This window comes from Oncorhynchus mykiss, chromosome 22 (assembly GCF_013265735.2).
Source record: "Oncorhynchus mykiss isolate Arlee chromosome 22, USDA_OmykA_1.1, whole genome shotgun sequence".
In the NCBI taxonomy this organism is placed as follows: domain Eukaryota; kingdom Metazoa; phylum Chordata; class Actinopteri; order Salmoniformes; family Salmonidae; genus Oncorhynchus; species Oncorhynchus mykiss.
Window position 1 is genome coordinate 3,910,811 of NC_048586.1, and position 17,311 is coordinate 3,928,121.

The 17,311-nt window shown below is 40.9% G+C and overlaps 1 protein-coding gene across 3 annotated transcripts in view; it reads left to right on the top strand.

Moving 5' to 3' along the window:
* upf3a (UPF3A regulator of nonsense mediated mRNA decay) overlaps positions 1-7,669 on the top strand; it is a 29,659-nt gene extending 21,990 nt beyond the window's left edge. The window contains exons 9-11 of one of the 3 annotated variants that reach the window (XM_021578643.2): positions 1,120-1,405; positions 1,998-2,075; positions 6,739-7,669. In XM_021578643.2, coding sequence (XP_021434318.2) covers positions 1,120-1,405; positions 1,998-2,075; positions 6,739-6,912 — 538 coding nt within the window. In that variant the 3' untranslated portion in view covers positions 6,913-7,669. Of the gene's footprint in view, positions 1-1,119; positions 1,431-1,997; positions 2,076-6,738 lie in introns of all 3 variants that reach the window. The other 2 variants (XM_021578645.2, XM_021578642.2) reach the window with 2 other exon arrangements.
* The last annotated feature ends 9,642 nt before the right edge of the window (positions 7,670-17,311 follow it).

Sequence of the window (17,311 nt, forward strand, 5' to 3'; positions counted from 1 at the left end):
GGTAGCTGCAGGAATAGAGTTTGAGCCTGTGGCATCCAGAAAATCGCCCGTTGTGTAGCGAGTGAATGATCCTCCAACAGTGGTTGATATGTGGAGTGAAATAAGGGTTCTTGTATTTATTTCTCAGCTGCTCATATTACGCCTAGCTCCCCTACAAAACCCAATTAACCAAGTAGCCTATCCGGCGTAACTGAAAAACGGACAGGGGGGAAAACACTTGGCCACTTTTCGCTATTGGAGTGTGGATGCCGTGTTTTCCCCCCTGTCCCTGCTCAATGGGCCATTCTAAAATTGAGACTAATTTGACATATTAGTAAAGACCAGATTCAATTGAGAATAGTCTAATGGGTGAAAATATGATCACTTGATGAGAGAACAGTTGTGCAGCCTGAGGCGAGGAACAGAGAGCAAGCTTTTTCTGCGACTTTCTCAAATCATCAATATCCTGTAGTCGCATCATGCACCCCATATGTTTTTTTATTTCTATGACATTCTAAGGTAAGTATCATTCACAACTAAAGTTGCCAACTAACTCTAAATGTAATGTATAGGACCACTTTTACACTCAACATAGCCACAACATATGCACACTTTCTCCGGAATGGGAAAAATCTCCTTTCTATTTCTGTCACATTCTGACCTGTATTTCCTTTGTTTTGTCTTTATTTTGTATGGTCAGGGCGTGAGTTGGGGTGGGCAGTCTGTTTGGTTTCTGTTTCGGCCTAGTATGGTTCTCAATCAGAGGCAGGTGTCGTTAGTTGTCTCTGATTGAGAATCACACTTAGGTAGCCTGGGTTTCACTGTTGGTTTGTGGGTGTTTGTTTCCGTGTCAGTGTTTGTCGCCACACAGTACTGTTTTGGTTTCATTTCATGTTCACGTTTATTGTTTTGTTTTTTCATAGTGTTCAGTTTATTTATTAAAGTAATCATCATGAACACTTACCACGCTGCATCTTGGTCCGATCCTTACTCTTCTTCAGACGAAGAGGAGATCTGCCGTTACAATTTCATTCAGCTAAGTTCAGGCTTTTGCATGACAATAACCAGCTGACAAAATGTAATGACCGTCACAGCCCTAGTCATAACCAGTCTAACTGTGCTTCCCTTTCCTGCCACTAGGGGTCAGATGGAGAGCGATAAGGAGCAGAGGGAGCACGGCCGCAGGCAGAGAGACAAAGACCACAGAGGAAGAGACGAGGAGAGGAAACGACAGCGCCACCACTACGAGTTCGACAAGTCCATGCGGTGCAAGGAGGATACCAAGTGGGGTAAAGGCTACTGCCAGGACCGGGCAAAGAAAGATGGCCAGTACCACAGCTCCTACTCCTACGACACGTGCGACAAGGTGGGCAAGGAGGTCAGAGAGGACATTGGCGGTAGCAGGAAGGACCGCGTCCGGAACAAGGTGAGCGACAAGGTGAGCAAGAGAGGTAGGTTGTTGTTTTGTGGTTGATTTTTATTTAAAGAACAATGATAATATAAGTAGGTTACACCTTTATTATTGTGTAATTATTCTTGAAAGTACAATATAACAAGTATTGTTGCAAGGTTTGAGTCCTTTGGAATTCTTTGAGGATTTCATCCAGTCGTTATACCGATTTTAAAATATTTTCAAGTAAAGGTTGTTTTATGTCGTTGTGATATATTCTGTTTTTTTACGGTACAACCCTACCTCACACATTTCCAGCTGCTTGTCACACTGCTTGTACAACCTAGTCTGTGTTTCATCAGCTGTGCAAACAGACAGTGCTATACTGTTGCAGGGAAGTGGAGACATGTATATTTCAATATAACTTTATTGTCCACGAGATGAAAGATTTACAAGCTAAAGATGATCAAAGGTACAGTCATCATACATTGTGTTAAAAACAGTGAGAATTGCAGTACATGTGCACTACACATAATAACACACATACATACAAACTCACATGTATAAATACCTTGACATAGGACATATTTGTATGTAACCCCCATTGATCCAGGCCTGTGTCTCTCAGTCCGTGTTAGCCTATCAGGACAGAAGGACGTCCCAGTCAGAGGGGCCACACCAGATACGAGGGGCTCTGCCAAACAAGGTATAGTCAGCTAGCCTTTCTACATTGGGGATGAGGAGGGGCACACAAGGTAGTGGGATGGTGCACCAAAGTATAGATGTATAGCTACTCTTCTACCCTTTGGTCCTTTCTACATAGGTGGCATATTTGAAAATCTGCTAGTACACCTAGTTTTTTTATAGTGAGTGAGGTTACTAGTCTTACTAGTAGCCTTTCTATTGTTAGATCGTACCACAAAAAAAGTGTGTTTTGCGTCCCTTTGACATTTTAAGTAGAAATTGTGCACCAATTTGAACTTTAAAAAGCCAATTATATTAAATTAAGTTACTTTTAATAAAAACCACATGGAAAATTCAGTAAATCTGATTTTTAATATGAATGAAGACTTGCTAAAGTGCCAAAATTCTGAATTTTGACCTTTCCCTCTGTGCATCCTGTTACTTCTAGGAACATTGTAACCCGCTTAACCCCAAAATGTCCCTCGTTTTAAGGTCAACCCTTTTATGTGAACTGAACTGTTGTTTTAATATGGCCAAACTATTCCTTTAAACATTTTTTAAAAATTCCATAGAAACATTGAACAGATAATTGTCGAATCATAGTGTAAAAGCAGGTGAGCTGGTTCTACTCTTTTTGGCCATTTTCTAGTGTTTTGTGGTGGAAATCTGAGTGGGACGAACAAAACACATCACCCCTGTTACCCATACATCGGAAGACAGGCTACAAATGTTTTAACAAATTTCAATTGATTTGTGAAGCTTGCATTTAGTCAATTGCCCCTCCCTGTTGCACACAACAAGCTTCCATTACCCCTGTCACAAGGGGATTTATGGCTGATTTAAGATTAAATCATGAACCCTGTTACAATCAACCCTGTTACTTTATTTGGTCCTTAATAAACACTTGCTATAGTATTTTTCTTGAGATGGTAAAACATGTTTTTATTAAGTTGAACGTGTGCTCTTTATGGAAATGTTGAAATTAGGAGATTTTTTTTTTCTTTTACCCAGGTACACTACCCGGCTTTACTACTGAAATAAGTGAAGGCATCCCACCGCATCTTTTGGAGGCTCCATTTTCAATGACATAAAGATAAATGAATATACATTGAGTGTACAAAACATTAAAAACACCTTCCTAATATTGAGTTGAACCCCCCATTTTGCCCCCAGAACAACCTCAATTTAGCGGGGCATGGACTCTACAAGGAGTCCAAAGCAGTCCACAGCGATGGTGGCCCATGTTGACTCCAATGCTTCCCACAGTTGTGTCAAGTTGGCTGGAGATCCTTTGGGTGGTGGACCATTCTTGATACACACGGAAAACTGTTGAGCGTGTAAAACCCAGCAGCGTTGCAGTTCTTGACACAAACCGGTGCCCCTGGCACCTACTACCATACCCTGTAACTCTTGCCCATTCACCCTCTGAATGGCACCCTTACACCCTCTGAATGGCACCCATACACAATCCATTTCTCAATTGTCTCAATGCTTAAAAATCCTTCTTTAACCTGTTTCCTCCCCTTCATCTACACTGATTGAAGTGGATTTATCAAGTGACATCAATAAGGGATCATATATTTCACCTGGATTCACCTCGTTAGTTTGTCATGGAAAGAGCCGGTGTTCTTAATGTTTTGTACACTCAGTGTAGACAGTTCCATTCTCAAAGATTAAAATAAATATATTGTACTATACAGAACTAGCACAAAAAAACAATGGCCTCTTACGGTAAACTCCGAGACAGGTTGCATTTTATTTTTGTCCCCTTTCAGTACAGTTGGCATCAAATCACTTGCTGATAATGTTACATAAAACTTTTCAAGGGTCTATAATTTTCATTAAACATAATCAAAGTTAATTAACATAGGCCCTAGATGCCTTTAAATTGCTCAACTTATAGGCATGGCCAATTTAGGCCTATTTTTTTACAATGTGTTATTGCGCTCCAAAGGGATAACTTGATGTGATGTGAGGAATGATGTGGGGAAATTGAATAATCAAAAATGAAAAATCTGTGACTATTTATCTGTCTATGTGGTTATGCAGTGCCTTCAGACAGTATTCACACCCCATGTATTTTTACACATTTTGTTGTGTTACAGCCTGAATTTGAAATAGATTACACACAATACCCCATAATGCCAAAGTGGAATTGTGTTTTTAAATATTTTTCTCTCAAATAAATGGAAAGATGAAATGTCTTGAGTCAATAAGTATTCAACCCCTTTGTTATGGCAAGCCTAAATAAGTTGAAATGTAAAAATGTGCTTAACGACTCACATAATACGTTGGACTCACTATGTGTGCAATAACAGCGTTTAACATTATTTTTGCATGACTACCTCATCTCTGTACATGTAATAATCTGCAAAGATCACTCAATTGAGAAGTGAAATTCAAACACAGATTCAACCACAAAGACCAGGGAGGTTTTCCAATGCCCTGCAAAGTAGGGCACCTATTGGTCGATGGGTAAAAAAAATAAAAAATAAAGACACTGAACATCCCTTTGAACATGGTGAAGTTATTAATTACACTTTGGATGGTGTATCAATACACCCAGTCACTACAAAGATTATAGCCATCCTTCCTAACCACTCAGCGATTTCACCATGAGGCCAATGGTGACATTAAAACTGTTTCCAAGGTTTAATGGCTGTGATAGGAGAAACATTTGGATGGATCAACAACATTGTAGTTACTCCACAATACTAACCTAATTGACAGAATGAAAAGACGGAAGCCTGTACAGAACAAAAATATTCCAAAACATCCTGTTTGCAATAAGGCACTGAAGTACTGCAAGACATGTGGGAAAGCTATTTACTTTCTGTCCTGAATACAAAGTGTTATGTTTGGGGGCAAATCCAATACAATACATTTCTGAGTACCACTCTCCATATTTTCAAGCATAGTGTTGGCTGCATCATGTTATGGGTATGCTTGTAATCGTTAAGGACTGGGGAGTTTTTCAGGATAAAAGAGAAATGGAATGGAGCTAAGCACAGACGAAATCCTATAGGAAATCATGGTTCAGTCTACTTTCCATGAGACACTGGGAGATGAATTCCACCTTTCAGCAGGACAATAACCTAAAACACAAAGCCAAATCTACACTAGAGTTGCTTATCAAGTGGACAGTGAATGTTCCTGAGTGGCCGAGTAACAGTTTTGACTTGAATCTACTTGAAAATCTATGGCAAGACCTGAAAATGGTTGTCTAGCAATGATCAACAACCAATTTGACAGAGCTTGAAGAATTTGGAGAATAATAATAGGCAAATGTTGCACAATCGAGATGTAGAAAGCTCTTAGAGACTTAACCAGAAACACTCACAGCTATAAACGCTGCCAAAGGTGTTTCTAACACTATCCAGATCTGGAAAGCTCTTAGAGACTTAACCAGAAACACTCACAGCTATAAACGCTGCCAAAGGTGATTCTAACACTATCCAGGTGTAGAAAGCTCTTAGAGACTTAACCAGGAACACTCACAGCTATAAACACTGCCAAAGGTGTTTCTAACACTATCCAGATCTGGAAAGCTCTTAGAGACTTACCCAGAAACACTCACAGCTATAAACGCTGCCAAAGGTGATTCTAACACTATCCAGGTGTAGAAAGCTCTTAGAGACTTAACCAGGAACACTCACAGCTATAAACACTGCCAAAGGTGATTCTAACACTATCCAGGTGTAGAAAGCTCTTAGAGACTTAACCAGAAACACTCACAGCTATAAACACTGCCAAAGGTGATTCTAACACTATCCAGATGTAGAAAGCTCTTAGAGACTTAACCAGAAACACTCACAGCTATAAACGCTGCCAAAGGTGTTTCTAACACTATTCAGATGTAGAAAGCTCTTAGAGACTTACCCAGAAACACTCACAGCTATAAACGCTGCCAAAGGAGATTCTAACACTATCCAGATGTAGAAAGCTCTTAGAGACTTACCCAGAAACACTCACGGCTATAAACACTGCCAAAGGTGATTCTAACACTATCCAGGTGTAGAAAGCTCTTAGAGACTTACCCAGAAACACTCACAGCTATAAACGCTGCCAAAGGTGATTCTAACACTATCCAGATGTAGAAAGCTCTTAGAGACTTACCCAGAAACACTCACGGCTATAAACACTGCCAAAGGTGATTCTAACACTATCCAGGTGTAGAAAGCTCTTAGAGACTTACCCAGAAACACTCACAGCTATAAACGCTGCCAAAGGTGATTCTAACACTATCCAGATGTAGAAAGCTCTTAGAGACTTACCCAGAAACACTCACAGCTATAAACGCTGCCAACGGTGATTCTACAAAGTATTGTATCAGAGGTGTTGAATACTTATGTAAATGAGATATTTCTGTATTTCATATTCAATAAATGTGCTGAATAGAAACATCAAAACATTCTTACAACCCCAAAGCTTGTGAATGTGGCGCAGGAACCACTGACTCAAGACCAATTTTCTACTCTGAGATGCTTTGAGGATATGGCCTCTGGAATTAAAAGAAAGCGCAATGTAGAATCTCCATTGAGATTGCTTTTTAGTCCAGGACTTGTCAATCTGTGTCCAGTAAAATATAGTATAGTTTAGCACCCATTTTGTGTTAACAGTGAGTTTGTGCTGTTATTGTAACCGAGATCTCTCTCCTGTGTTTCTGCCTCTTTCTCTCCATACAGGACCGGCCTGCCATGCAGCTCTACCAGCCAGGCGCTCACAATCGCAAGCGCGTGAGCTCTGCGATGAAAGGTTATGAGCTTCCCATGAACCGCTCGCCAGATCACGCGGCGGCGGACCGCTGCTACGAGGCCGTCGCCATGGAAACGAGCTCGGAAAAGAGCCCAGACGAGTAGTCCAGTTTGTCTGCTCTGATAAGCCTTTCACAATATTTACGCCTATGAATTATGAAGCCTTTATGTGCTGGTTTTGATTATATAAATGCTTCAAAATTCACAAAAAGTGACGTGAGCTGATGAAGATGATCTCATAGAACAAAACGTATAAGAACCCCTGTTTACCACAGAATTATTTTTTTCCGTTTATGAAAAAAAAACATTAACTTCCCCATAGGCTTTGACCAACGAGCCATGGCGGAGTTATTAGTGCCTACAAAAAGACGACATTACTATTGCTCTCTATTGGGCTGCCAGATTGTAGGCTTGTGTGTTACTAAACGGCATGCATGCACAAGACTTTGGGGTTGATGGAGCTGGACTCGCCCGTTGAAATCATTTAAACTTTACAACGATTCTGGGTCAAACCTTTGCGCAAATAATTTCAAAAGGATTTGAAGATTGGGTCACCCATGATTGGGGTAGGAGAGTAACAAAGATCAATCATTCCCAATACATAATGGAAACCTTTTCATCTTGTTCTCCTTTGTTGTATTCTGTACATCACAGAGAATTTTCTCTGGACGCGATTAGATTGTGTTTTGTCAAGCATGACGGGACTGAAGCTAAAGGAAGTTGTTTGTTTCTTACGTGTGTTATTCCCATGTTGTGTCACCCCTGGGTACAATAGCACAGTCATTTGTATTTGCATTTATTATGGATCCCCATTAAGCAGCTACTCTTCCTGGGGTCTGGAAAAATGAAGGCAGTTATACATTAAAAAAAAAATAGAATACATTTATAACAGGTTTCACAACACTAAGTGTGTGCCCTCAGGCCCCTACTCCACTACCACATATCTACAACACAAAATCCATGTGTACGTGTGTGTATAGTGTGTATGTGTCTGTGCCTATGTGGGTGTTGCTTCACAGTCCCCGCTAATTCCATAAGGTGTATTTCTATCTTTTTAAATCTGATTCTACTGCTTGCATCACACGCAAGCCTACATCCGTTACCTGATGTGGAATAGTCATCCTCTTCTCCACTCTGAGCCTGAAGAGATTGACATGCATATATTTAATGTTAGCTCTCTGTGTACATTCAAGGGCCAGCCGTGCTGCCCTGTTCTGAGCCAATTGCAATTTTCCTAAGTCCCTCTTTGTGGCACCTGACCACACGACTGAACAGTAGTCCAGGTGCGACAAGACTAGAGCCTGTAGGACCTGCCTTGTTGATAGTGCTGTTAATAAAGCTGCCCAGCACTTTATGATAGACAGACTTCTCCCCGTCTTAGCTACTGTTGTGTCAGTATGGTTTGACCATGACAGTTTACCATCCAGGGTTACTCCAAGCAGTTTAGTCACCTCAAATTGCTCAATTTTCACATTATTCATTACGAGATGTAGTTGAGGTTTAGGACTTGGTGAATGATTTGTCCCAAATACAATGCTTTTAGTTTTTGAAATATGTAGGACTAACTTATCCCTTGCCACCCATTCTCAAACCAACTGCAGCTCTTTAAGTGTTGCAGTCATTTCAGTCGTTGTAGTAGCTGACGTGTATATTGTTGAGTCATCTGCACACTGGCTTTACTCAAAGCCATGTCTAAGTAAAGAGATTGAAAGAATTACCTCCATTCATGATGTTCATGATGTTTATTTAACCCTTAATGTCTCATGACAACAATACACACAAATCTAAAAGTAAAGTAATGTAATTAAGAAATATATAAATATTAGATTGACTAAAATACAGTAGAATAGAATACAGTTAATACATATGAGATGAGTAAAGCAGTATGTAAACATTATTAAAGTGACTAGTGTTCCAATATTAAAGTGGCTAGTGATTCCAAGTCTATGTATATAGGGTAGCAGCCTCTAAGGTGCAGGGTTGAGTAACCGGGTGGAAGCTGGCTAGTTTAACAGTCTAATGGCCTTGAGCTTGAAGCTGTTTTTCAGTCTCCCTGTCCCAGCTGCTTTGATGCACCTGACCTCGCCTTCTGGATGATAGCGGGGTGAACAGGCCGTGGCTCAGATGGTTGATGTCCTTGATTATCTTTTTGGCCTTCCTGTGATATTGAGGTGCTGTAGGTGTCCTGGAGGGCAGGTAGTTTGCCCCTGGTGATGCTTTGGGCAGACAGCACTACCCTCTGCAGAGCCCTGCGGTTGCTGGCGGGGCAGTTGCCGTACCAGGCGGGGATACAGCCCGACAGGATGCTCACAATTGTGCATCTGTAAAAGTTTGTGAGGGTTTTAGGGGCCAAGACAAATTTCTTCAGCCTCCTGAGGTTGTAGAGGCGCTGTTGCGCCTTCATCACACTGTCTGTGTGGGTGGACCATTTCAGTTTGTCAGTGATGTGTACGCCGAGGAACTTGAAGCTTCCACCTTCTCCACTGCGGTTCCATTGATGTGGATAGGCTTGTGCTGCCTCTGCTGTTTCCTGAAGTACACAATCAGCTTCTTTGTTTTGTTGACGTGGAGGGAGAGGTTATTTTTCCTGGCACCAATCTCCCAGGGCCCTCACCACCTCCCTGTAGGCTGTCTCGTCATTGTTGGTAATCAAGCCTACTACTGTTATGCCTGATGCAAACTTGATGATTGAGTTGGAGGCGTGTGTGGCCACGCAGTCATGGGTGAATAGGGAGTACAGGAGTGGGCTGAGCACGCAACCTTGTGGGGCCCCAGTATTGAGGATCAACAAAATAGAGGTGTTGTTTCTTACCTTCACCACCTGGGGTTGCCCCGTCAGGAAGTCCAGGACCCAGTTGCACAGGGCGGTGTTCAGGCCCAGGGTCTCAAGCTTAATGATGAGCTTGGAGGGTATTATGGAGTTGAATGCTGAGCTATAGTCAATGAACAGCATTCTTACATAGGTATTCCTATTGTCATGATGGGACAGAGCAGTGCGATGGCGATTGCATTGTCTGTGGATCTATTGGGGCGGTAAGCAAATGTAAATGGGTCTAGGTTGTCAGGTAGGGTGGAGGTGATGTGATCCTTAGCTATCCTCTCAAAGCACTTCATGATGACAGAAGTGAGTGCTACGGGGCAATAGTCATTTTAGTTCAGTTACCTTTGCTTTCTTGGCTACAGGAACAATGGTGGACATCTTGAAGCAAGTGGCGACAGCAGACTGGGATAGGGAGAGATTGAGTATGTCAGCTGGTCTGCGCATGATCTAAGGACGCGTCTAGGGATGCCGTCTGGGCCGGAAGCCTTGCAAGAATTAAGACATGTCATTGTTTTTATGAGAAGTGTTCCTGAGGCAGCACATGGCGGTTTCCCGGACACAGATGAAGCTTTGTCCTGGACTAAGAAGCTTGGTTAATAGAGAAGCTTTATAGTCCAGAATTAAGATGAAACTGTCCGGGAAACCGTCCCTATGTGTCTGTCTACTACCTGCCTGCGAGGGAATACCTCCTCATCCACAGAGATCATATTTGATATGCTGTTTTTGTGATTCCATTTGACTGGTATTTTTAAAAGAAAGTCTATAGATTTTATCACAAAGAAAATATACAAAGTAGTGACAATTGTATTTAAGAAATTCTAAATGTATTTTCAGTGTTGGATGTAGAATCTGTAAACCAAATAATTTGTGTGCGTGTGTGTGTTTCAGCATTTAAGTGTGATAGGAGACGGAGAGGAGAATGTTTAGGTTGTCAACAATATGCTTTGTCAATTCTCTTGTATAATGTGACTTACGACAATTCTTACATAATCCTGTTTCTAGATGTCATAGACTGCAGCTATTTGTGGTAGGAAACATAAGGTGAATCGAGACATCTATTATTAAGCAGTATTTCACACTTGAGCCAAGAAGAACATAACTTTGATATTCATCATAATTTACCACAGTGAAAAGAAGGCAAAATAACGTTGCAGGTGCTGAGTTTGATGCTGTTGAAAGTCTCAATGTTTTCTACACTGTTTGCACGGTTTTCTACCAAATTGTGAACTGTTGGATTCAGCTGATGCCTGAACTGAGATTGGAAGGAAGTGAAATCAGATTCTTGTTAGCTGTAATAGACACCTTCCTTCTGTTTTTTGTTTGTTTTCATGAAGAGATTTGAAAAATAGTTAAATAAAACTATCCAATAAAGATGTCTGTTTGGAAAAAAAGGATGACCACTACTTTATGGCTAGCAGTACACTTATCTTGACATTTCTATGAATATCCTCTTCATAATAGGTACATTTTAATGCCTCATGGGCTATGCATACTACTGGCATTATAATGCACAATTTAGGTGCGAAGCTGCTCTGTTGATAAAGCATTTTGAGCAGGCAGCAGGTTTAGGAAGCAACGTGTTATAATCCATATTCTGAAATGAAACATTGTTACAAAGTCGTATTCACATTTTATTACTCAAAATGAGGCATCATTGCCATACAGTGAGCTCCAAAAGTATTGGGACAGTGACACATTTTTGGGATTTGAAATGACTGAGGTTAAAGTGCAGACTCTCAGCTTTAACTTTTAAGGTACACTACATGGCCAAAAGTATGTGGACAACCCTTCAAATTTGTGGATTTGGCTGTTTCAGCCACACCCATTGCTTACAGGTGTATAAAATTGAGCACACCACCATGCAATCTTCATAGACAAACATTGGCAGTAGAATGGCCCATACTGAAGAGCGCAATGACTTTCGTCATAGGATGCCACCTCTCCAACAAGTCAGTTAATCAGATTTCTGCGCTGCTAGAGCTGCCATGGTCAACCGTAAGTGCTGCTATTGTGAAGTGGAAACATCTATGAGCAACAAAGGCTCAACCGTGAAGTGGTAGGACACAAGCTCACAGAACAGGACTGCTGAGTGCTGAAGCGTGTAAAAAATAGTCTGTCCTAGGTTGCAACACACACTACAGAGTTCCAAACTGCCTATAGAAGCAAGGCTTCTTGAAATAGGTTTCCATGGCCGAGGATCACCATACGCAATGCCAAGCATCAGCTGGAGTGGTGTATAACTTCCCGCCATTAGACTATGGAGGGGTGGAAACGCGTTCTCTGGAGTGATGAATCACGCTTCACCAACTGGTAGTCTGAGGGACTAATCTGGGTTTGGCGGATGCCAGGAGAACGCTACCTGCCCCAATGCATAGTGCCAACTGTAAATTTGGTAGAGGAGGATTAATGGTCTGGGGCTGTTTTTAATGGTTTGGGCTAAGCCCCTTAGTTCCAGTAGAGAAATCTTAACGCAACAGCATACAATGACATTCTAGACGATTCTGTGCTTCCAACTTTGTGGCAACAGTTTGGGGAAGGCCTTTCTTGTTTCAGCATGACAATGCGCCCATGCGTCATTCCTAACTCAGTTGCCAGAGAGGACAGAATCCGCTAAGGGATTTCACCATTAGGCCAATGGTGACTTTAAAACCTTTGCAAGTTTAAAATGGTTGTGATAAGAGAAAACTGAGGAGAGATCAACAACATTGTAGTTACTCCACAATACTAACCTAATTGACAGAGTGAAAAGAAGAAATCCTGTACGGAATACAAATATTCCAAAACATGCATCCTGTTTGCAAGCAAGGCACTAAAGGTCTTGGTAGATTTGCAGTGGTCTGATACTCCTTCCATTTCAATATTATCGCTCCTTGGGATGTTTAAAGCTTGGGAAATCTTTTTGTATCCAAATCCGGCTTTAAACTTCTTCACAACAGTATCTCGGACCTGCCTGGTGTGTTCCTTGTTCTTCATGATGCTCTCTATGCTTTTAACGGACCTCTGAGACTATCACAGTGCAGGTGCATTTATATGGAGACTTGATTACACACAGGTGGATTGTATTTATCATCATTAGTCATTTAGGTCAACATTGGATCATTCAGAGATCATCACTGAACTTCTGGAGAGAGTTTGCTGCACTGAAAGTAAAGGGGCTGAATAATTTTGCACGCCCAATTGTTCAGTTTTTGATTTGTTAAAAAAGTTTGAAATATCCAATAAATGTCGTTCCACTTCATGATTGTGTCCCACTTGTTGTTGATTCTTCACAAAAAGATACAGTTTTATATCTTTATGTTTGAAGCCTGAAGTGTGGCAAAAGGTCGCAAAGTTCAAGGGGGCCGAATACTTTCGCAAGGCACTTTATTTGAACGTTTTGGTTTGTTAAATGTGTTAGGCCATGTTTAATTTCCATTTTTATAGTTTACTTCGCTACCTGAGTCATCTCTCTCCGATCTCTCTCTCTCCATGCCGCTTTCCACACAGACCTAGCCCTGTCACTTGCGTTCAGTCTGCATGATCAATGCAGACACCTATGTTGTTTTCACTTTGCTTCTAATATAAATCCACTAGCGTTCTATAATTACACTATTAGTTTGTCTTTCTTACATCTGCAAACAGCTAGTTTGTTATTTCTTAGCAAGTTGGGCATAAATCTTGTTAGCTGGCTAGCTGGGTAGCTAACTAGCTACACTATACAGTGCATTCGGGAAAGTATTCAGACCCCTTGACCTTTTTCAACATTTTGTTACATTGCAGCCTTATACTGATGTTGACTAAATAGTTTTTTCCCTTCATCAATCTACACATAATACCCCATAATGACAAAGCAAAAACAGGTTTTTATATATTTTTTCAAATTGATTCAAAATATTCAGACTCTTTACTCAGTACTTTGCTGAAACACCTTTGGCAGCGATTACAGCCTCAAGTCTTCTTTGGTATGACGCTATAAGCTTGGCACGTCTGTATTTGGGGAGTTTCTCCCATTCTTCTCTGCAGATCCTCTCAAGTTCTGTCAGGTTGGATGGGGAGAGTCAGTGAACAGCTATTTTCAGGTCTCTCCAGAGATGTTCGATCAGGTTCAAGTACGGACTCTGGCTGGGCCACTCAAGAACATTCAGAGACTTGTCCTGAAGCCAGTCCTATGTTTTCTTGGCTGTGTGCTTAGAGTCACTGTCCTGTTGGAAGGTGAACCTTCACCCCAGTCTGAGGTCTTGAGCGCTCTGGAGCAGGTTTTCATCAAGGATCTCTCTGTACTTTTCTCTGTTCATCTTTCCCTCGATCCTGACTAGTCTCCCAGTCCCTTTCACTGAAAAACATCCCCACAACATGATGCTGCCACCACCATGCTTCACCGTAGGGATGGTGCTAGTTTTCCTCCAGACTTGACGCTTGGTATTCAGGCCAAAGAGTTCAATCTAGGTTCATCAGACCAGACAATCTTGTTTCTCATGGTCTGAGAGTCCTTTAGGTGCCTTTTGGAAAACTCCAAACCGGGCTGTCATGTATTTTTACTGAGGAGTGGCTTCCGTCTGGCCACTCTACCATAAAGGCCTAAATGGTAGAGTGCTGCAGAGATGGGTGTTCTTCTGGAAGATACTCCCATCTCCAGAGAGGAACTCTGGAGCTCTATCAGAGCTACCATCGGGTTCTTGGTCACCTCGCTGACCAAGGTCTACTCCCCTGATCGCTCAGTTTGGCCGGGCGGCCAGCTCTAGGAAGAGTCTTGGTGCTTCCAAACTTCTTACATTTTTAAGAATGATAGAGGCCACTGTGTTCTTGGGGACCTTCAATGCTGCAGAAATGTTTTGGTATCCTTCCCCAGATCTATGCCTCAGCACAATCCTGTCTCTGAGCTCTACGACAGTTCCTTCAACCTCATGGCTTAGTTTTTGCTCTGATATGCACTGTCAACTGTGGGACCTTATATAGACAGGTGTGTGCCTTTCCAAACCATGTCCAATCAATTGAATTTACCACAGTTCGACTCCAAACAAGTTGTAGAAACATCTCAAGGATGATCAATGGAAACAGGATGCACCTGAGCTCAATTTCGAGTCTCATAACAAAGGGTCTGAAAACTTATGTAAATAAGGTATTTCTGCCTTTATTTTTAATACATGTGCAAACATTTCTAAAAGTCTGTTTTCGCTTTGTCATTATGGGTATTGTGTGTAGATTGATAAGGAATTGCTTTTATTTAATCATTTTTAGAATAAGGCTGTAACTTTAAAAAAAATTGGAAAAAGGGAAGGAGTCTGAATACTTTTTATTTCCTCTAAAAGTACAATTGTGAGGAAAATAGTATTGTTTTATACTTCTTATTGTTTAGCTGTGAAGCCCACATTCTGAGTGAGATGTGATATCGCTGGAATGATCCCATAAATATTTGCTTTGCAGTTTGGAGTCATTTGTGTCATGTCTTGCTATGTCCGAAATGCTCCTCAAGATTGCGTTACTAAACCACACTTCCCTCATGCCTCTCCAATTTTCTTTGAAGTTATACAGACTTCGATATTTTGTTACACTATTGAAAAATCTCCAAGAACTGGGAATGCATACTAAAGCAATTTTATGACAATAAAGGGAATGAAGAGTTATGTTGTCAAGTTTGTGATTGGTAAAGTCTTGGATGCAGAATCTTATGTCATATAGGCTCTCAGCAACATGAAAGTCTTTAATTCTTCGCAGACATGTTTTTTGTCTGTCAGCATTGAGGCGAACAGCAGCACAGCCAAAGTGTAGACAGAATAAATCGCTCTCTCCTACTATTATTTTTGACATGTAAAGGGTATCTGCATTATTATTCATTTTGGATCACCTAAGTGTTTTTCTAGTTGGGTAATAAGGGAAATCATTTTCATGGCTATTTTCCTGTCAGTCTGAGACGAGGCTGTTGGTGGTATCAAGCTGACTTTGATTATCTAGACTTAAATCTTGGTAATAAGAGGAGACTGACGATGGGGGACTTTTACAGTTGTGTAGCACATATAAGATAGATTGTCACACATTCTGAATGCATTGAGAAGCCATATATTTGCAATGTCATTGTCCCGCACCGGTTAAACAATGTGTTCGCCTTTATAAATTCAATAAAACGTGGTACCTCATCAAATCCTTGTGAAATATACTTAATTTATGTGCTTGCTGAAATCAAGAGCACTCTAGAAATCTCACATACGTCTTATTATTTTTTCTATATCTTCAGCTCGCTCAAACAATAAACACAAAACAAATGTTAATATGTGCAGATGGCCTCAATCGTACATTTGAAATTGAATGCTAACTCGTCCCCCGCCCACAATTAATTTGAAAGCTGTCACATAATCGGTCAATAAAATTGCTCCGCCCATGCATCGGCACATTCTTTCAGCAAGCCGGGGACAGAGTTAGCACTCAATTTCAAATGTATGACCCCGGAGGCGAATGCTTAACGCCCCACTCGGATCGTATGGTGACACGGCTGTTAAGGGTGGAGTGGAATACAAAACAGCAATGAAACACACTTGGCATAGACTAACAGTGACGGGTAAAACTTCTAATCACTGATTAATAGTTAGACATATCAGCATTTAGTAGACGAAAAACTCATATCAAGATCAGATCATAATCAACAAGCCCCACCTGAAATAACTTTGCCTTGTGTGCATGAAGGGTGTAAATGTGAGCATGTTTTTGAAAATCCAGAGTAAATTACAGTATAGTGCTCACATGTGCACGTGTGTGTGTGTGTGTGTGTATGCATATATGACATGATACTTTGAGTCATCCTTCCAGTCTTTGGAACAATTTGGGCTCTGTTCAATCAGATCCGCTTTAGCCAACATCCGCATGGCAGTTGTTTTGGCGGTGTCGGATGTGGAACTGCATTAGAGCTGTCAAATCCACAAGTGGCTCCCGGCATTATACCTAAAACGGACATTGCCATTGGCTGCACAGAGTCACATTAATAGAAATCCCATGAGGCCACACTGAAATGTAAGAGATGTAAAATACCCCACTGGGCACACCACATAATTTCAACATGGACATTTTGGTAATATTTGGTTGCGACGTTGATCAATGAGATTTCAGCATTTATTCACCCACTCAAAAAGACAGCCAGACAGTATGTTGAATTCCCAATGTGTTATCACTGTGATTTCAACCATCTAAAGGCACAACCAAATTCCAATGGAAAAACAATGTCTGATTTGTTTAGTTTAGTAGCCATCTAAATTTGTTATCATTGCACTTTCAACCATTTAAAAGCGCAACATAGTTCAAATGGTAATACGATGTCATATGTTTTATTTATATGCTTCATCTAATAGCAACCACATGACCTGGATTGTTGAGATTACATTAAAAGTACATAGTGCAAGTAATCAATGGTGTTCAAGATTCTGCTCAGGTCATTATAGCAATTGTGAAGATCTCCACAGACCTGCGACATTTGCATGCTAGGTATCTTGAACATGCACGCTTTCTATGATTACATAAGAAGACATTTCAAGTTACAGTGGGATGACCTCCAAATGTGGACATGAATGTTTTACTCATTTTAAGGTTGAATAAATACTGTTACATTCGTTTGTAAATTAGTTTGTAAGATTGCCTTAACTTTAGGCTATTTACTGTATTTCAAAATTTATATTGAATTGTGTTTGGTTGTCAAAGCAATGTAAAAAAATCTAACTA